The following is a 21,567-nucleotide window of genomic DNA, read 5'->3' as shown; positions in this document are numbered from 1 at the left end:
TGGAGCAAAAGCAACTTTTGGACTCATCAGCTGAGCTCCTGTGAGCTGGACTCACTGAGAGTGAGCATAGAGGCCATAAGGTTGTGTTCAGTCACCTCTCTACAAATCCGAGTACAACCGCCACAAAGATGGAATTGCACAGGTACAGATCAAGACTTTCCCAGTGCTGCTCCTCTGGTTCCTTTGCAGAGCCCCAGGCACTAAAGAAGCTTGGGAGGGTTAGCTTTCACTTCCTGGGGTCTGGTGCCTGGGACTTGTGGTATACTGAGGGGGCCTTTTACTGCGGGTACTTCTCTCCACACTCATTAATGTCATTCAACAGGTTATTGTTCCTCAGCTGAGATCAAGGGCTGGTCTGGAACCCAATTAACTAAAGGGGCTGTAGCCTGAACCATCAGTTCCCCAAGGGAAAATCTGCATGAGCAGCTATTGTGATGAGTCTTACACTGATAAATAATCCATTTAATTCATTCTCAATTGGCACTGGGGCTCACAGACTTGCAGTGGAGTAGCTAAAAGTGAACTACAAATCATTTCATTACTTTGATTCTGTGTTCTGTGGAGATGAGCCCTAAATTACACAAGACAGGGCAGGGAGTGTCTCTTTAATGTGTCTGTTAAGCACCATGTGCCAGCATGACATGGCATAAATAATGATAAATAATTCAGCTGATAATTCTCCCCCAAAATTGTCAATTGCAACACTGAGAGAGTAACAGACCCAGCCAGGCAATGGGAAATCAAAGCAACAACCAACTTCTGGGTCAAATCCACTGTGGGTGCAAATTGGCTCCACTGATTCATGGGAGCTAAGTCAATTGACACTAGCTGGGAATCTGGGTCATACTACCTGTGTCTTCCCTCCATCCCAGCAGGTTTTGGGAGGGGACTCAGAACATCTCTAGCTCGGAAACTCCCTTATTAGGTGATCAGTCTCACTAATCTAACTGGCTGAGTCCAGCTGCAGCTAGCCTTGCTGCCAACAGCCCCCTCCCCAGGCACCTCTGTGATCCCAACCCTGCACCCTGTGATGACCCAAAAGGTCATAACTGTCCACCCCTGCAGGGCCCAGAGATGGGAAGCAGATCGGGCAATTACCTGGAACAGCTTTCGAGAAGAGTGAGCTTTAGCAGGAAGAGGAGGAGGGGGGGAGTGAGGAGAGGCAGGGGGGGAGGCCTCGAAGCCAGCCTTGTAATCCAGGGCAGAAAGCTGTACTGGGACCACCTGAAGCTGCTTCTCCATCTAAGAGAGAGGGTGTGAGAGACAGGAGGGGAGGAATGGAGGATGAAACAGTGAGAGAATGAGAAACAGAGAAACCCTGCACCATCCCTGCATGCTCACACCAAGGACCTAGATGTGAGGAGAGGGAAACAGAACCCAGTGCTCCCTACAGCCCACCAAGGGCCCCAACTGGCTCTGTCCCCTTCTTCTGTGAATTAAAACATGGGACTCTTCATCTGCAGCCAAACCCCAGCACTGTGCTGACAACAGCTCCAGGAACTTCCACCCCCAACCCCATTATCAAAGAGCGAGAGCAGCAGACACTAACATGAGCACTGGAAAGCCACTCAACCCCAGTGTGCATGGCTTACAACGAAACCAGCTAGATGTGGCAGGAAAGCCCCGTGGGAGCCTTGTGAGTCCTCACAGAGGGGCTGAGATGAATGAAAGGCAGCGGGGGACACAGGCAGGGAGGGGATGCACAGGTGCCAACACTTGCAATGGGAGCTGCGCAGACAGCTACTCCTGCTAACCCTGGAGCTGTAGCAAAGCAGGGCAACAGTGTAAGCAGGGTAGAGGTTGGGCTGGCTGGGATGGAGACAATGTGTTCTCAAACCCCCCTTGAATCCAGGAGTGTTGGGACAGATTGTTCTGCGTAGATACCCATGGCTTGGGGCTCAAAAAGGTGTCATTCCTTCCCCCTCCACCCACGGTATGCTGTAGGGCTCACAAGGGACCCTGCACACACAGGAAGATGTCAGACATCCCTGGCATAAACACAGTCCTAGGCCATGAACTCTCACCACTTATCAATCCTTCTGCTGGGTCTGCTCCCCTTTGCTGCCAGTCCTACCTCCTCCTCCAGCTGAGTGCTGTGATGAGGGCACTGGGCAGGACAGGGGAGCAGCACACAATTCTGCTTTGCAGTGAGAGAAGGATCCTGAGAGCCTGTCTCCCTCACCCTGCGGACTGACACGGCAGTGTGGGATGCTTGCTTGTGGGTCAGAGGCCCCAGAGCCCCACATCTGCCTTCCCTTCTGTGGCTGGACACCATCCACCCACACAAAGAGCACCTTGCCCCAGGGGTGAGCCATGCTGCTCCCTCATCACAGCCAAACGAGAGCTCAACATTAAATCAGTCCTGAGGCTTTAGAGCTGGCAAGAGGGGCTGGTGTGGTGGCACTGAGGAGGGACTGTGTAGCTGGACCAGCTCTTCCTCTGACCCATGTGCATGTTCTGCACTGCGAGGGATCTGTCTCCACGGATGATTCAGCATTTGCCAAGGTTGCCCAGGCAAGCTAACATGCTGATGATGCTAGCGGTGTCTGTGCTGGGCATGCCTACCTGCTAGGATTCAGACTCCATCCCAGGCCAGGAAGGATCCCTATTGCCTGGCTGCCTTTCTCTGGGACCCATCCCAGGCACACAGTATGGGGTGCTGAAGCCCGAGGGGTGGCAAGAAGGAAATGCAATGGACACAAACCTCAGCAGAGATGAAGGAAGAGGAGAGAGGTGGCGCAGGAGAAGGAAGGCAGCCTGCAGACGAAGCAACTTGAGGGGTGAAGCCTGAAGTGTGATGGCCCAATGGGGAAGCAGGAGGGTCCTGCCCTAGGTCAGCTCTGACATTGCCCAGAATCCCTGAGAGCTGGTCAACAGTCACGTACTGGGGCAGAGAGAAGCAGCAGAGTGAAAAGCGGAAACAGGACTAGAGCAATGAGAGCCAGACAGGTAGAGAAGTGAGCAGGTAAGGACCTCAGCAGCCCAAAGCCCATCCCAGGAGAGGTTATTACAATAGGAGAGTTTAACTTCCTGACAAGCTGCAGAGGCTTTTGTCTCAGCTCCACAGAGCAGCATCAGGAACAGCTGCTATTTGCATTGAGCCCAGCTGTCACCCGCTTGCCCGAAGGTCTCGCAGCACACCGTAAGTGGCACTTGCATAAGCTCTGCTGGGGGATTCGCTTTACTTTATAATTTGAGGAGGAACTATTATTGCTCCTGGGACTGGTAAGAACTCACTTGATCCAGAGAGAGGCCAGGCTGGCAGTGTGTAAGGTTCCCCATGCTGCTCTGCCAAGTCACCTCCATCCTTAGTTACCTCAGTGTCGGGTTCCCCCTTGCTCCACAGCTATGCTGGTGCCTGACCTGCAGCCCCAAAGCTACTCCAGCCATCCAGCTGAGACTGTCTATGCCAAGCCGAATGGCAGCGTTGTAACAAAGATCTAATTCAACCTAAAGCTGATCCCACATATCTCACTTGCAGACCCCAGCAGCCAAATTTTGCTTAGGGGAATTCCACTGAGAACAGGGAGGGACCTTGCCCCAGGTAGCCAGCTTCAGAGGACTAAAGAATTAACTCATTCACCCCACCCCCCAGCAATGTTCCCTCTAATTTTTTACGTCCATGTGCAGAATGAACTTTGATATGTGCACCAATATGGAGGTGATGTGTGGTGAGGGGCCAACGGGTTCAGGGTGCGGGAGGGGGATCAGGCCTGGTGCAGGGGGTTGGGATGTGAAGGGGTGAGGGGTCTGGCTGGGGTGGGGCTGGGGATGAAGGGTTTGGGGTGCAGGAAGGGGCTCAGGGCCAGAAGGTGGTTGTGTGTGGGGGGGGTGCAGGCTCTGGCTGGGGGTGCAAGCTCTGGGGTGGGCCCGGGGATGAGAGGCTTAGGGTGCTGGAGGGGGCTCAGGGTTGGGGCAGAGGGGTTTGGGGTGCTGGCTGCCTCGGGGCTGCGGCGGAGAGAGAGGACTCCCCCCAGCCCTCTCTCGCCACAACAGTTTGGGGCCAGGGGAGAGGTGCCTCTTCCTGTCTGCATGTCCCTTGATACCTTCTATGCAGCCATGCAGCTTAGAGGGAACTTAGCCCCCCAGTGCTATCTGTGAGTCTAAAGCACTCTATTTTACAGCATAAGAGTAGAGAGATGCCTAGTCACTAGAAATGACCATTTCAGCCTCTCTCACTAGTCAGCATGAATTCACTGCCTGTTCAGCTGCAGGCCAGGGGGCTGCATCAAGCCAAAACCAATCTGCTCCAGTAAGGAGCATTGAGGCAACCGGTGATGGCAAGATGGCTCCATCCCTTGCACCAGCCTGATCCATCTTGAGCAATAAGACAACCTTGCTCTCAGCATCAGCTACTAGAGTACAGATTTTGCTATCCAGACAGAAACAGTGTATGCAAAACTCAGCATGCTCAGGAGCAGGTACCTCATTGGCTGCAGGAGGTACAGCAAGCAAGAAAGAGAGTGGAGCAGCAGCAGTGGCAACAGCAGAAGCTTTAGTGTCCTGGCCAGGGCCGTACACATTGAAGTAGAATCTGAAAACGTCAGACAGCCTCATGTACTCCTAAAAATCCGCGATGGAGAAGGAGGAGAATTAGATTCATGCGCTGGTCCCCTGGCACCGAGCACAACACAGCAGTAAAGCTTCACACGTGCTGCCTAGGCGCTGCAGTGCAGCTGGCTGTGCAATTTTACATTCTGACTTCCGCTTCGATAGAGAGGCGCTGCCTGTGGGGACTACAAGTCCTAGCGCTGCAGGGCAGGACTTGTCATCCCAGGAGTGCTGCTTGGCTGAGGGCAGAGCATGATGGGACTTGTAGTCTGAAAGTTACACCGCTGTGTAATTGGCTTTATCTTAGGCTGTCTGGCTGTCCACAGAATAGGAGCCTCCCAACCTTCACCACCATGGTGCACACAGCCATTCGCCTTTAGGCTGCTGCTTTATTCCCACTGGCCCAGAGCTTCAGGATTCTCTAGTGCCACCTCTTGGTTGCCAGCCCTCCTGTTCTCTCTCTCCTGGAACTTGGAGGACTGGGCCAACGGCACCTTAGCTGCATTTGGTGCCACCTGGTTGCAATGTGCACACCTGAGACAGTTTGAGGCAGGGAATCTGGAACTCCTTTGGCATCTGAATTAGCATCTGATCCAGAGGGATCGCTAGATGGAAATGGATTCAGCTCGTAAGTGGGTGGGAGGAGAGACCGCATGCTGCTGCAGTACTCGGCCTATAATGGAGCTTTACTGCACACACCACACAAAACATCCACATGCAACCCCACCATCAGAAGGGCCCAACGTGCTCCACTCCAGCACCAAGGGGAGAGAGCAGCAATGGGAAACGCAGCTCTTGGGATACTGGCCCAAGGAAAGCAACTGAATTAAGAGCAATTGATGGGTAGGAATTAGCATGGGTAAGAACTGGAATTGGAACAAGCTGCCCCTTTACCAAGAAACACAGCAAAGTGTATGGGTGGGTCAGTGCAGACACCGAGACCCATCCACAGTGCCCCCTGCTGTTGCCAGCCAGACAACGCAGGTAATGGGGTGAAGCATCTGGCGTCTGTTGCCAAGCATCATTAATAGAAATGTTTGCTAAAGCCCCAAATGTAGAACTGATAAATGAAATTGTTTTCAATTGTTCACTTTATTAATGTAACTTCTGTTCACCATTCACTACACTTGCCTATACTGTAACTTCTGTTCCATATTGTAATTCAAACCCCATTTTAGAACACTCACTCCATTTTGTAAAAGCTTCCTCCAACCTTCATTTTTGCAAACCCTGCTGTAATCTTATTAGTTTAGTTTAGATGTGTGAATGAGGTATGTATGAATGATGGAATCAAACTCCAGCTCCAGCCTGTCCTGATGAGATAAAGTTCAAATACCAACGGCTGAAGACCTAGACAACAGCCCTAAACAAAGTAAGAAGCATCCACCCTAAAAAGAAAAGGACAACAGAACAACAGAAGGAAGATCAAAGCCAGGTTCAAGGCTGAAAGTCACGCCTGCAATTGATGGGTGATCAATCTAAACCCAGAGGCAGCGTGACACAGCAAGACCTATAGACTTTGAATCCAAACTAAAAGCCTATAAAAAAGAAGGGTGAGATGGGTAACATTCTGCTGCCAACATGGAAGAACATCGGTGCCTGCCCAACAGAGATCCAGCTCAGCCTTGTGCCCAGCTTTCCTGGCCAGTTAGCTGCCACAAGCTACGAACCCAAGCTGCAAAATCAAGCCATGAACTTAAGCTATCTTCAGGACTGGTGACTATGCAGCAGCTGCAGAACACCTGATGAATGTGGGGGTGTGTGTGTGAATATGTGTGTGTGTGTGTGTGTGTGTGTGTGTGTGTGTGTGTGTGTGTGTGTGTGTGTGTAGGTATTAGGGTATTATAATGTGAGTGTGTGTGTGTATAGGTAATAGGTATAATGCGTGTGTATAAGAATTAAGATATTAGTTATTAGTCATAAATTGTTATAATAATAAATGTGGCATCTTTGCCTTGTCCCCTTTAATAAGATCCTGCTGGTTTTTACTGGTCTAGTATAATTGGTACAACACAAACTGTTTAGACACTGGCAGCAATTTGCAATTAAAAATCCCAACCTCTCCTGCCAGTTGGTTTGGAACCGGTTCCCAACTCTCTCACTATTTCTAAATCAAAGACTTTGATGCTATTTAAAAAAAATAGAAAAACAAACAAACAGGCAAATAGAAGAAATTAAAGGGATGTTGTTGGGGAGATTCAGACTTGCAGTCTGCGGAATGGGAGGGAAAAACACGTACAAGGCGTTTTGTTGGGATTTAAGCCACACTGCAGTATGGTGCCAATGCAAGTGAACCAGGAAGCCAAACTGTGTAGAAACGAGAGCTGAATGCAGCTGAATGAAGTTTAAAGAGCATCAGCTGTGAGGAGTGTTAATCGCGGGTATTTTGAAGGTGCATGAGAAATACAGGAGTGTTAATCTGATGGTGCCCTGTTAGTGAGCCTCTCCCATGCCTATCTGAGGGGGCCTAAGTCACTGACTGCAACACAAGCCAATTTAAGAGATCTGCTGGCCTGCCTGCTGACTGAATTATTGACAAGACCCTGATAGGATGGCTGCACATAGCAGTCTGGCCCCACTTGGTGCAGGGGAGCGGAAGCAGTGAACAAGCGATCACATGCAGTTAGTCCCATTACCTCTTGCATCTTGGGGTAAGAGTGGGCGGAGAAAGGACCTAAGGAAGCACTTGCCCCTAGCAGGGGATTCTGGGGCTTAGTTTCCTCTAACAGGTCATAAGACTCCGAGATATGAAGTGTTTCCTGTTGGAGGGTAAAGGTCATCAGGGCAAAGCAGGCACAGAAACAGCAGATCAAAACAGCACAGAGGAATCCCTTCCCAGCTGAACAGCCTCAGGCAGAAAGCAGGGACACCGCCTAATGGAGCCTCCAACTGGCCGATCCCTGCTGACAGAGCACTGCAGCTTCATGCCACAGCCTTAGGGAAGACTTCACCTTGCAGACCATCTCAATAGCACGACTGAAGGCACCAGGCATCACATATCCCATGGCTGGATTGTCACAGCTCTGCCCTTGGGAACTAACCACAGGAGGGAGAAAAAGGGTCTGTGCCCTCCACAGCGTAGAGCCAACCCTCCCTGGATATGTTCCTAGTCTCCACATCAACACACACACACCTTATACCTACCTGGCTACCAATTCTAATCAGGCACATGATATGGCGGAGTCTGCGGAAGGGCCAGCCCTAGCTCACTTTGCCCCTCCTCAGAATAAAGGTACTTAATACAGTTGGTGGGGGAGGGGGTAATAGGCTGAACGCGTTGGTATGTATCATCAGTGACAATCCTGGGCACCTGCACAGAGCCAGTGCCACGCTCTTCCCCTGGCACATGGAACAAGGATTCGCGACATGGGACTCCAGCCCCAGCTGGTGCTTACAGTCCCTGCTGAGCAATGGGATGTACTGGGAAACGCTCCTGCAGCCATGCACTCATGGGCTACAGGATGCTAGCCAGACCCTAACAGCACAGACTGGTCTGGGGGCTGTGGTGAGTTAGCCAAGGCCACCCCCCTTTCAGGTGTCCAAGGCAACACATACCTGGGGAATGATGCTCTGCTCCCAAGACTGGATCAGGTCCCTCTCCCTACCAGTGTTTGGGGCCAACCAGGTAAGAACCAGTCTCTAATCTCCATGGTGCATGGCATGACTAGGACACCCAGCTAACGGCAAACCCATGTGTGATGGAACAGCTCCAAACAACGAGGTTAAACTCTGGTTCCATGGTGTTGGTGGCTCCGCCCTCGGAAGGTTCTGTCAAAGGGAAACAGGATCCCCACTGCCGTGGGAGAGAGAAAGAGCCCTCTCCAGCTGACAGGTGTTTTCACTGTCAGGGCACTGGGACTTTCAGGCATTTGTGCCAACAATCGGGACTCCTGAGCACTGTTTACACCTCTTGGAGGCCAGAGGCAGGGGCCCATCGAGGTAGCTGGAGCCCCAGGAAGGCATGGTACTGTGAAGGGAGGGCAGTTCTAGTGACTAATCATCCCTCTTCCCCCTAGTTACCTCTTTGAGCGCAGATGATGTTTTGGGGAAGCTCCTGCCGCCAGTAACAAGATGGTACCGTCTCTCCAGGGAGACGAGCTTCTCTTTCTCCTGAGTGCACAGCAACAAAGAGAAAAAGGGTGACAGCAAGAGAGTTAGTGACTGTCCTGAAAAGCGTCCCAAAGTGATGCCAACACCAGGGCAGCCACAGAAACCATTAGGGCCCTTCCTGACAGCACCCGCATTGACAGAGACCCATATCGTTGAGGTTCCTGCTCAGATCCATTCTTCTCCCAGCCACAAGCAGAGGCAGCTAGTGACAGTCACCCGAGTGGCATTAGCCCAGCCCCAAGCAGAGGGGTTCTCAACCCTCTCCCTATCACTAGGTGAGCCTGGGGCAGGGTGTACAGCTGGGCTCCCAATGGGGGGCAGTGTTTGGATACAGGCCAGCTGAAAAGTCTGGGCTTAGTACCAGGTCCATCTCCATCAAGGTGGGAGGGATATGACAAGCTGTGCCAGCACAGTTGCCCTCTCCATTTCCAACAGACAATGTGTAACGTGACCCCTTTGCTGGAGAGCAGAGCCCATATGCTACATGGACTCATTTGGACTTGAAGGACACAGCAGTGCAGAGATGGGGTCCAGCCCCATAAGGCAGTGCACTCTGTTAGTGAGTGTGCCTAGCCTGGCACACACTACCCCAGCGAACCCCTTTCCTCCTCTACATCTAGCATGGTTCCAGGATGTTACCTTCTGCAGCAGTTGCAGCATGGTATTCTTCTCCTTGGTAAGGCGCTCAGACTCCTGGGCAGCCTGGAGCCAGATGTGATTGGCCTGGCTTTCCAATGCAGCCACCCGCTCCTTAAGGAAAATAAGGCAAGGGTGAGCTGGCACCAGGCCCTGCAGGACAGCTTGAGAAGAAGTAGCTGGTTGGGAGGGAGGGAGAAACCTTACCAGTCTGGGCAGGTATTTGGAGCCCCTCCATCCATTCCCAGAACAAGCACAGAGCTGGCTTGGAGCACAGAGAAGTGTGGGAGGGGACAGTGCTCGGGAGCCAAAAGACTGTTGTGAGCACAGAGACAGCACAGGGCCTAGGGCATTAAAGGAAGGGGCTAGGAGAGGAGCTCAGACCAGAGCAAAGCTAGGCCAGGGAGTCCTAGGCTAAGGTGGGCTGGGAGGGGATTGCAGACAAGCCAGTTTCCCCCTCACTGCAGTGGACACTTCTGGAACAAGGGAGAACCCAGGCTCCACAGCCTTTGCTCAAGGGTCCAGGGCCCTCTCCTCACCTTCCTCTTGGCGATACTGCGGTGGCACTCAGCCTTGCTCTGCAGGAGCTGCTGGCTCACGGTCTCACGCTCCTCCTCCAAGCGACTCTCCTTTTCTAGCTGCTGGAACTCCAAATCCTCAAACAGCTTGGTTTCCGTCTCCAGGGCCTCTACCTCCTTCAAACACACAACCATGGATGTTCAGCTCCCTCTGAAACAGAGATACCTCCCTGGTAGCAGTACCTGCCCCCCTTCCCCATGGCACACAGACATACCAGGCAGGGACCGCTCTGACAGGAGAGCAGGTCACTGAGAAAGCAAGGGACAAAGCTCCATTTGCTGCAGCAGAAGGGAAGCTGTACACCTCCTTGTTGCTTGTTGGGAGGCACAGGTGCAGTGCACAGCTGGTGGCTCTAACTGAGCACGTCATGGACCTCCTGGAATCGTGCCCAGCCCAGGGACCTACCCAGGCAAGGTCTCCTGCTCCACACACACAAACTCAAGACAAGAAGTCCACTCTCCCCACCAGTCTCGCTGGCCCGATCTGTCCCCCCGACAGTGCTGCCAACCTATGTGATGCTCACACCCCAGCAGAGAGAGGTCCAGCTCAGAGAGTTCCCTGCCGACTACGGCAGCGAAAGAGAGATGATAGCTTTGGGTAGGGGATAATGTGCAGGGCCCCTGCACCATGGGACAATGAGGACTTGTAATCTGCTGGAAAGACGGTCAGGGCAAAGCAGTCTTGGCGGGGACTCTGCAGCAGAGATTCAAACAGCAGATTTGTTCCCTTACCTTTTTTTTTTTCCTTAAAAGTTACTTCTGTGAAAGGTGCCAGCTGGGCACTCAGTGAGCATGGATTAGTGGGGCTGTCGAGCTGGGGTTACATAAAGGTCTTTCGCTAACAGTTAGTATGGCCAATGTGCTCCAGGGATGCAACCACGTAGCCCCGAGATGGACGAGAGTCCCAGGGTTTGAGCTAGATCACCTCCTGGACAGCGCAGGATTGAGCCTGTTTTATTTCGTTTCAGATGTGGATGGCATCTCCTAGGAAGTGCCAATTCAATTCAGGGTTTGTAAATCCTACAGTAACAGCAAGAGCCTTTAGTCATGTATTTTTATTTATGTTATTAACTAAACAAGGTTCTGTTTGGATGTAAACATCCCTCTGCAACTCATGCAAATCCAACAGAAGCTGGGGCACAGGAACTCGAAAAAGAAACTGACCAGGCTAGCTTCGCTGAGTAGGAAGCAAGAGACAAACACTGCCTTGGGGAAACAGTGCATCTGATGTTTAAAATCCTTTACATTCCAGTCACTCTGGCTGTTAGTAACAAGCTGCAGAAGTTAGGGTTAGGTTTTAGCTTGGTTAGGATTTTTGCATTTTATTTAAAATACCTATTTTTCAGCCTGACCGTGCCCCATTTCAGTGAAGAATTTTTCCATGGAAATCCTTTTAACATCTATTTAGTGGAAACGGCCTGTTCAGTGTCAATGGGGAGACATTGGTTTCCTGCTCTATCTATCTCTACATGTCACTCACTGCATTAGACATCTCCTGAGTTCCATTTTAAACGGGACATAGGTTTTCAGGCTGGGATTAGCTGAGACTCCTGCGGGGACCAGGAAAAATGCTTTCATTTATTGCACTAAAAGAGTTTTGCATAATAAACGGACGATATTCCATTCCTAGGTGCTCCTGGAAAATCCCAGCTAATGGGAAAAAATGCTGCAGCACTGCGATATTGACATTATCTGGCCTGAATGGCATACAGACATGTTCATAGGAAACAGTAGAAAACCGATACAGAGTTTAATCTCCTGAGGCCTGCCAGCCTCTCCTTTCACAGAGGCTGGATTAAGGCTAAAGTGGGGTTCAGTATCAGTGCGGCACCCAGGGGCTGGTTGCACCAGCATTTGCAATAGGCCTCTTCCAGCTCTACCAATGCCAAGGATCCTCGCTGCACTGCAGTTCAAGGGGCAGAGCAAGAGTTTCCCTTGGCAGGTCCAGTCTAAGTAATCAGGCCTGGGGTCTCTGAAATAGACATTCATTCCTTTGCACCCTTTTGCAGACTCCTCTGCAGGAACTGCCCGAACAGAAACCCCACCTTACATCTCTTCGCCTCCAGCCACATAGGAGTCGTCCTTGGCTGAGGCAGGTGCTCAGGAGCAGCACCTAGATGGAGAATTTAACTTATGGAGACAAGTGTTGGGTGTTTGCCCATTTTCCACACTTGATAGGAGTCTCCAGTCAAAATCAGAGCTCGCCAAGCAGCCAAATCGCTGGTTTCTGCTGGCAGGTGGGGGAAAGATGGGACTGAATTCACATCTGGGGACAGGCGAATTTGCTCCAGTGCTCAGAATTCCCCCTCCAGGCAGTAATACAAGGGTGGGGGGGGGGGGGCTTGCAGCACTTGTCACATTAGCATCCCCCAGAGAACAGCAGCAGTGACCAGAGAAGCGGCTGGTGGAAAAGGACGAGAGCACTAGGGAAAGAAACCTGCCTCCTCCTCACTGGCTGGCAAGAGGAGAGGCTGCCGTGAGGTGTTATGGCATTTGGAGAGAGGGACATGTGGAACAGTATCAACAGCAGGGGAGAGTCACTCTGAAAGCTGCTGGGGCCAGGCTACATCCTGAGTGGTAAACTTACCAATACCATGGCACCTGGATGCCAGCCTCCTCCAGCCTCTGGTGTACTGCATTCAGTCTGGCACATGGTACCAGTCGAGTGCTGGCTCAGGTTGGAGCTGTGGGCATGGAGGTGAGGGGGAGTGGGCAGTGATCCAGGAGGGTGGGGGTAAAACACTGACCCTTCTCATCTGGTCCTGTAACTGCTCCCGCATTGACTCAGGGCAGTTATCAAGCTGGCTCTTCGACTCATTGTAAAGCGCCTGCAGTTTCTCTAGCTCCTTCCTTTCAGCATCAACCTTTGCCCTTTCCTGAATCAGGGAAAAAACAACAAAACAAAACAAAAAACAAAACAAAAAAAAGAGAGAAAACACACTTCTCAAATCCGCGCCATGCAGAAGCTGGAGAATCAGACAGTGGCTCAAGCCAGAGAGAGAAGGGGGCTGGGGAAGGGTATGTCAAAGAGGCATTTTCCAAAAGATTTAAAAAGCAAAAGCATTTGGCATCCAGGGCTGGATTGGATTAGAACAGTTATTGCTCAAGACTGGACCTCAGTCTCACGTCTCAAGGCAAAGGCTTTACAAAAAGCACATACCAGGCCCCTCTAGGCCTCAAGCAGATTTTACTGTTAACATGGCTTCATCATCAGGGATGATGTCAGCACAGCACTGGGAATGGCTTTGTCAGTTAGGTGTCCTGCACAGCCTGTCATCAGAGGCATTTTCGTAGGCCTTACATTAAGTTTCAGGAACGTCATTTTATAACAGATATTTTGAATCCAGGACACCATCAAATAATTATAAAGCAGGTCAAATGTAGAGACTACACTACCAGTCAACTGTCCTGTTTCGTAGACAGGGATGTCCTGGCATTCTGGTTTCCTTATGGACAACATGAAAAACGAGAGACTAAGATCCAATCTCTTCTCAGTTAATACAGGTTAACACCCTGGGTCCTCAGGAACATTTCAGGTTTTATTTAAGTGAGTTAGTGACAGAGAGGATATAAAGAGGAGGACACTTGTCACTGGCCTAAAGAGAGGAAGAAATAGGTTCACCACCCCACTCTCCCAGCCAGATTAAATATGTAGTTGGCTTCAGTCCTGCATCAACATGCTGGATTTTCAGAGAAGCTGAGCCCCCTGCAGTTCCTAGGGTTCTTTTGGGGGTTCTGCCAGCATAAAAAATGATGATACAAATCCACCATTCATGTGCACAGGAACCCTGGGTTAACAAAGCAATGCACTGTAACCAGTGAGACCAGCACTTTGGTTTCAAGACATTCAGGGGATTTTATACTTATTTTACAGGTGGGGAAACTAAGGCAGACAGCCAGCAAGTGATTTGCTTGATGTCACACAGTGAGACAGTTGGAGAACCAGGAAACTCTTGACTTCCTTTCCCTAGCAATAGCCCCATGACAATCCTTTCCTCCCATCCTGCCCATTTTACCTCCACCTACAGGAATAAGTAACAAACTGAATGGGAGAAAGCCCAGACTGGATTACCCCTAGTTTGGGGTAAATCTGCATCAAAACCCTGTAACGTGAGACTCTCTCTCATACCAATGCAGAATGATGAGACCAGTTAGTGCAAAGTAGAAAGAGGAAATATGAATATTCCCTCCAATCCTTGCATTGTTTTCAAATCCATAGTTACATGAGACAACCCCTGGGACTCGCTGAGAAGTTTGTGACTGAATGAGATACCAACAGTAGCAGTAATTGCTTGGACAGGGCACAAGTGTCTATTTAGAGGGTGGCTCCAGCAGGGCAGTCCGGATTGTTTTAGAAATGGTTTGAGCCATGACGTTTGGCTCTAAACTGCTGAGAAGTTTGGGATGGTCAGATTATTGCAATATATTATATGAGTACTGGGCTCAAGACAGCAGTAACTGGATAAAATAATGGGGCTTGTGTTATGTAGGAGATCAGACTAGATGATTTAATGGTCCTTTCTGGTCTTAAAAACTATGAAAAAAAGATCTGGGACTAGTTTAGGCTCAGCTCTAGAATTTATTATTTCTGGTTTTCAGCACCGAGTGCTGGCTACCCAGGCAATTGTTTTAAAAAAAAAAGTATGAACCTGTGACCACCAGCATTTACAACATCTACCTATGTATGGCACAATGTTCTGTGGCTTCTAGGGAATCTCTTATCTGAAGAGTCAGAAACAGAAGCTGATTACCCCTACCAACACTTTTGAGAGGGGAAGTGTTATGAAACCCACTTTATGAGTAGGTAAGCTGAGGCACTAACAAGTGAAGTGACTTGTTTCAGAACATGAAGGAAGTCAGTGGTTGAGCCATGAATAGAACCCAGCAGTCCAGACTCCTTGACCCATACTCTAAACACTAGAAAGCAACCCATCAGAGTATTTGCACCTTATAACTCTGAGTACCACCCCTCCATGCAGTAACACGGGTACAAGCCTTGGAAGGCTGTGGGCTGTCTCCAAAACAAGAGATCCATGCTCTCCCCATCACACTCAGAAGCTGCTAAATGGTGGGTCTGGGCTCATCCAAACAAGCTCCTGCTGTTTTCTAGGAAAACTTTAACCACTAATGTTATGCTTTTAGGGCCCAAATTTCCTGTGCCAAAGATTGCCAGATGTCCTGCACTAGACTGATGTGAGTAAGATTCATGACCACCCAGCATTTCAGACAACATTGTAATACCTATCTACACATGTGCATGCATGAAATCACACAATTCATTTTTATTCATAGAATAGAATTTGCCATACAAGCCCAGTTAGTTACATCCACTTAAGTCAGTTGCTTCTCAGTGACAACAAAATTCCTGGGCAGAGCTGTATCAAGTACCCTGCCACCTCCTCATCCCTGCAGTAGTCTGCTGCCTTTTAGCAATCTGCAAGCATGCCAGCATCTTCATGCCAGATGGCTTGTTTAACTTGACAAAGTGCTGTGGAGTGTCACGTCTCCAGACTGGGAAGGAAACCCACATGCACTCAAGGTGTCTACTGCACTTCAGTGTGAAAGCCAGGAGGCTCGCTTTAATCAGAGATGCCTCATTGCTCTGCACTGCAATCTGGGTCAGACTCACCCCACATTGCAAGCAGAGTCACCACATCAAAGCCACAGGCAAAATCCTTCTCAGAATTAAAGAGCTCCCAGGAAACGTTAAATCTACAGCTCCCAGTATGAAGTGGGGCATACCAGGTGTGGGGCATCTCCACAGAACAGACAGACTATAATGAATGCTCCTGCAGTGGCCAGAGGGGAGGGAGGTGGTGCCCTAGAGAGTTCCAGGCCTGATTCTCCACTCACTCACACCAGTTTTACATCACTGTCGCTCCAAATTTACACCAGGGCTGGTGGAATGGAACTAGCCCATCAACTCTATGATACCTTGTGGCTACCAACAAGCCACTTGGCAGCAAATCCATCCCTGTTCCCCAAGGTGCTCAGCCTGCAACTAGCTCTCCATGCTGAAGCTCACATCAGCCCAGTTAGCCCCATGAAAGAACCCAAGAATACCTGCAGAGCCAGAATGTCATGCAGGATGTTTCCTTCACCTTAGGGGGTGGTGGTTAAACCATCAGAATCACGATGCAGAAAAATACATGAGTAACATCCTCTGAGGAACTACCCCAATCCTCCTCTCCCTCTGTCAACTCCTAGCAAGAGGCCAGGAGACACTCCATTGTAACCAACCATGAGACCCCCTATCAACATGAGAATCCACATCAGTGCCCCACAGGGTAGGCTACTAGCTACACCAGGAACCCATCTCCACTACAACCAGAAGTGGGTCAAAGCAGCTGGTTACGGCTAGGCTAGAATGGGCAACCATGTCCCCAAATTAACCTGGATCCAGGGATGCCATGCCACTAACAATTGGTAAGCAGTCACACAGCTGTCACAGAGAGGGTATAATTGGTCAGAGGAGCAGCCAGTGGGGCTGCTCGCTAGTGAAGAATGGATTTCCATGCTGCTCACTCAGACCAGGGTGAATAAAGATCATGTAGGAAAGCTTCAATTCTCAACCTAAGTCAAATATCAAAGTCTATTATTAGCTTTGATTTTTCATCATCTTTTGTGTAAAGCAAACAATATTCCCAGAGACACATGTCCAGCTGCAGTTACTCTGACTGTCCCTAATGGGCCCCCTGCACCTTCTCCTCTGTCTGCACTATGTGATTAAATGTTCGGAAGGAAATTTAAAAAACAGGAACATTACGAACAGTGATCCATGTCTCTCTCTCTCACATGCTCCCACAGGGTTAATGGAAATCTGAATCTATACAAATAGGTGGATTTAGGTGCTAGTCCAGAAGCACCGATTCTTGGCCCAGGGCAGCTCAGAGGACATGTCACAAGGACACAGCATTGCTAAAAAACAGCTGCCCAAGTTAGGCCCAGGTGTTTGCTGTGTGCGCAAGTGCTGGAGGTTATGTGGGGCCCCATAGCATGCAGAGGCATGAGGGATTAGAGACACATTTCAGAGCGGGCGCTGTTAGAGAGAGAGTTTAGTGCAGACTGATTAGGAAAGCGAAGATTAAGACAGCAGAGACTTTGGGAGTGTGGTTTCTTCTAGTCCCTCTCCTGACTCCATATGGAGCTGGTTGTTTCACTACAAATGGTTTTTAAAAGGGCTGTAAAATTTAAAAAAAAAAACACTCCAGCACATTGCATCTGTGCAGGAGGGACTGCCTGCATCCTGCCACTCACAGGCTTCACCTCATCCAGTCTCAGAAATAATCACCGATGAAATTAATCAGGACCTGGTGCATTTTCAGCCATGGTGCCAGCATGGCTACATCCCACTGGGTTGCCATGGAGAGGGCAAGGAGTGCACAAACATCCATTCACTGTGTGGGGCAGTAGGTAATCCCTGGAGGGACAAGGGCAAAGGTTCTCAGAGAGCTAGACAGAGAATGAAAGTTGATCTCACTGCTGGGAATGTGCTCAGCTCCCACTGATCCTTGCTCCACAGAATGATGCATTCCAGCAAGCCTGGGACTGCTCTCCAGTGCAGTCAGTTACCTTCCTGCATGGGAATGGATCATCTCCAACAAGACTCCTTGAGACAGGTCCCTGTGTGTGGGGGCACCAGCAGAGGGTTCTGTTGCTGTGAAGGGCAGAAATCATCAGCAGGAAGTGGGGTTCTGGTGCAGTTTCTGATGGGAACGGGAGCACAGTTTGTCCTGCAGAGGTTATTGCAAGGGACATTCAGGGGTGAGGGTTGGAAGGTTGCCACAGGTACCACAGAGGAAGCTGCATTCAGATCTTTTTCTGGAGTTGTGTGCATTTCTATATGAGTGTGGAGGTGTTGTTTCCACTGTTAAGAAGCACGGAGCAAACAATACCCCAGATCTGGAAGGGAGGCTGAGATAATGGTCTTTGGAAGGTGCATTCTGGCTCTTGTCCCCCACTGCTCCAGCGTTCTGGGAACGTCTCAGCCAACAAACTGGGAAATTAATGACCCCATGATGGCATCATGGTCAAAGCTGAATGACGCTTTAAATGGAGCAACATGAGGATCTCCAGCAAGCGAAGCACTGCAGCTTCATCACCACTTGCACGTGAGCACCTGGAGCTGTTGATTGGTGGAGCATATAGAGAACTAACAAACTCACTGCAAAACCTCAGTTTCTTTAGTCCTACACCAAGGCTAGTGTAGGAAGCAAGACGGCATGATGGGCCAGTAACCCATGCGCTGCCCAGGTGAAGGCTGAGGCCAACAGAGAAAGCTCCAGAGATTGGCACCTTGTGGAAAGGTTCAATGAGTGCAAAGGTGACTCCCAAAGTGCACCCCAAGCACCGAAAGAAGCTGCCCTCCCACACCAGAGCCCCAAGAATGGACAGTTCCAACCCGCGACAGGCTGACAAAGCTCCCGAGCCAGCGGCCAGTCTGCCCCAGGATCCCAGACAACGGGAGAGAGAAGGGAAATGCTCTGAGTAAAGGAAGTGCTGTCTCAAGCTGGCTGCAAGAAATCCAGCACCTCCTATCTGGCTGCGAACATGCCTGGGGCAGCCCCCTCCTCAGGGAAATGGCACTTTAGATGCCCACCCAGGTGGTGATGGGAAACCCTTTGAGAAGGGGGGCCCAAAGGAAGATGACACAAGCTTTCTTGGGGACGGATGGCCAGTGTGTGCAGTGCACAGAACCCATGCCATTCTCCTCCAAGACCAGTGGGTGACCAGATGGCTCAGTCTCTTCAGCATCAGAGCCAGAAGTATGTGTGCAGGGACAACACTTTCCAGCAGAGAGGGGACCTGGGATTAAGCAGCCCCTTGTGGGGGGCTCTGGGAGTACACCCTGCACTCATTGCTCTAAGGCACAGACAGGGGAACTCTCAGCTCTGGGGTTTACCATGTCCCGCTCCTTCTGGATGCTGGAGTCCAGCTCGCACAGTTTCTCTTGCAGCTGCTGCACGATCTTCTGTTCCTGCTGCAACTGTATCATTTCCGACTCCCGCTCCCCCTGCAGCAGTGCCCGCTCCATCTCCGCCTAGGCAAACACAGCCATGTTACAGCAGTGCTGCCCCTGCCAGCCTCATCTCCCACCCTCACGGCAGGGCCCCCTCGAGGCACAGCAGCGCCTGGGTGGGACGTGGCTCTGCTATCAGAGATGAGCCAAGAAGGGCAACTGGACTTGGGTCAGGCCCAGATGGAGGTCAGGGCTGAGGCTAATGGCTCAGGTTCAATGGTTCTCAGACCTCACATGCTCTCCCCATTGGATCTATGCTCCATCAAACATGGCAATTAGAGACAGGCCCCATGAAGCCTCAAATCAGAGCCAGACCCAACCTGTCCGGGTTAGTTCTGACCCTCCATTCTTCCCCTCCAAAAACAAACAAACGAACAAAACTTTAAGGGGTCAGATTTAAGGCTCTGGTCCGGGTCCTTCCCTGCCTTCCTTGTCTAAGGGGAGGGGAGCCCGGTCAAAGCTCTCTAAGGGCAGAGTCCCACAGTACTCCAGAGAAGTGGGGCTGGGGATGCCGGATGCACTTACCCCAGCACTGTTCCACTCCGAACCCGCAGCCAGAGCCCTTCACCCCTGTCCAGTGCAGGGCTCCACTTTGGCCCCCAGTGGGTGTCCTGCACCCTTCCCCCACACCAGGAGCAGCAGAAAGGGTTTCCCCCCACCTCATGAGACAACTCCTGCAGCTGCTGCTCCAGCTCCTTGACATGGCTCTTGAGCTCATCCACGTGGCCCAGCACCCGCACCCATTCCTCCTCCAGCAGGGCAGCCTCCTTGGTCTTGGAGCCTGTCGAGTCCTCGTGCTGCTTGGAAGAAATGGTGATGTCACTGAGGGACTGCTTATTTGCTATTTGCAGAGTGGGGAGCGCGCACATCACTTCAGCAAAAAGAGGGCCCTGCCCCAGAGCTCACAGCCACTGCCTCCTCTGATACACCCAGAAATCAATCACTGCCCATGCCCAGCTCGGGTCATACGCATGTCTGACTCCAGCAGCAGCGGGGTCCCCTGCAGGACACCCCCTCCTCACCCCATCCCAAAAAACACTCCACCCCCTCACCTCAGGGCAGGTGCTCTCTTGTGCTCTGGGCCCCGCCCACACGCACCTTGTGGTGCGTGTGGGCAGACCCTGACCCCTCACCTCCTGGTGGGTGCTCTCCATGCTGGGCAGGCCCTGACCCCCCTACCCCTCCTGGTGGGTTCTCTCCATGCATTGGGCAGGCCCCGACCCCCCCATTCCTCCTGGTGGGTTCTCTCCATGCACTGGGCAGGCCCTGTCCCCCCATCCCTCCTGGCGGGTTCTCTCCATACACTGGGCCCTGCCTCCCCTCACCTCGTGGTGCGTGCTCTCTGTGCTGCTACATTCCTCCTTCAGATTCTCCTCATCTGATTTCTCCAGGCTCTCCCTCTGCTGGGGCCCTGTGGCCTCTCCAGTCTCCTCTATGGCCTTGCCAAGGCCCAAGGCAGCCAGGCTGGCGGAGCCCTTGGAGTGCCTCCTGGCTGTCAAGATGTTGGTGGTGGCATCTCCGTCACTCGGGAAGTGCTGACGCGAGCTGCCTGCGTCTGTGGTGCCATCAGTTCTGGTGTATTCTGCACACAGGCTCAGGATGGTCTCCAGACGCTGGCGCTCCTGGGCAGGGGTTACAGGGAGGAAGGCGTGAGTGGGCTGCCTGCTGGGATGGGTCCTCACATAGATATGGGGGGGCCAAGCAAGCAGGAACTGGGAGGCATGTAAACCCAGGCCCCACTGACCTGGACTTTCCCCTCTTCCAATCCACCCCTGCATCACCTATGACATCAATCTCCCTGAAGTGATACTTGTGTTGGACTAAAACACTGAGCTCCCCACCCCTCGATCCCCCACGTATTGGCCCTGTTCTTCCCCCCACTGAATAAACACACAGCTCCCCATCACATGTCTTGGCCCACCAGCTGGGGTAGCATGTTGCATGGGACTGGGACCCCTGTGGGGAGGAGCAGGCAGGTTGAGTGACAGCCCTTTGCTCTGCCCTGCTCTGTTCAGCACTGGGAGCTGTGTGACTCTGGGGGATGTGACTCAGGTCTCATCTCCTAGCACAGGTCCCTGCCTGCAGGTGGTGGCAGCAGCAATCACAGTTAACATGCAGGAAACGAAGGCAATGGCTCTGGTTGGCCACTCCCCCCCGCACACACACACACTAATTCCCAGCCAGGACATGGGGCAGGGCCTTCACAACACACTTGGGCCTGACAGATGGGACTAAGTCCTGTGGGGGAGACCTGCTTGGACCAAGCCATAATACAGCACTCCCAGTAAAGTGCCCAGACATCACGAACATTCATCTCTCCCATCTCCTGCTGCCATGTCATTTCTAGCACCCATAACTGGGCCTGGATCACATGGCAGTGAGCCAGATAAGACAGGGAAGTTCATTCCAATGCGTGCCATGGCCTTTGACCCCAAAGCCACCCCATTTCTAACCTGGCCATTGTGGGGAAAGCGTCTCCTCTTGCATTCTAGGGGATCCTCAACACAGAGGCATCCGGCTGCATCTCGCTAACAGGGTTCCCCTGGGAGTCTAGGGTCCTCCAGGATGCACGTTCAGTCCCACTGAATTGCAGCTGCCTTTGGGGCAGATGATATTAACCAGAAGGGAGTGCCCAGCCGCAGACAAATGCACAGGTTGCACCAAGACATCCTA

At 51.5% G+C, this 21,567-nt stretch overlaps 1 protein-coding gene across 11 annotated transcripts in view; it reads right to left on the bottom strand.

Annotated features, from left to right (window-relative positions):
- PHLDB1 (pleckstrin homology like domain family B member 1) overlaps window positions 1-21,567 on the bottom strand; it is a 105,860-nt gene that overhangs the window by 18,080 nt on the left and 66,213 nt on the right. For 5 of the 11 annotated variants that reach the window (XM_050922074.1, XM_050922075.1, XM_050922076.1 and 2 more), the window contains 8 exons: window positions 20,220-20,516; window positions 19,554-19,691; window positions 18,778-18,915; window positions 12,623-12,751; window positions 9,837-9,992; window positions 9,301-9,411; window positions 8,572-8,661; window positions 1,099-1,242 (listed from right to left, as the gene is read on the bottom strand). In XM_050922074.1, the coding sequence (XP_050778031.1) occupies window positions 1,099-1,242; window positions 8,572-8,661; window positions 9,301-9,411; window positions 9,837-9,992; window positions 12,623-12,751; window positions 18,778-18,915; window positions 19,554-19,691; window positions 20,220-20,516 (1,203 nt within the window). The remainder of the gene's footprint in view (window positions 1-1,098; window positions 1,243-8,571; window positions 8,662-9,300; window positions 9,412-9,836; window positions 9,993-12,622; window positions 12,752-18,777; window positions 18,916-19,553; window positions 19,692-20,219; window positions 20,517-21,567) is intronic. The other 6 variants (XM_050922078.1, XM_050922080.1, XM_050922077.1 and 3 more) reach the window with 3 other exon arrangements.

The sequence above is a fragment of the Gopherus flavomarginatus genome, chromosome 13, assembly GCF_025201925.1.
Source record: "Gopherus flavomarginatus isolate rGopFla2 chromosome 13, rGopFla2.mat.asm, whole genome shotgun sequence".
NCBI classification, from domain to species: domain Eukaryota; kingdom Metazoa; phylum Chordata; order Testudines; family Testudinidae; genus Gopherus; species Gopherus flavomarginatus.
The sequence above is the reverse complement of the archived record's forward strand: the minus strand, read 5'-3'. Positions and strand labels throughout refer to the sequence as shown.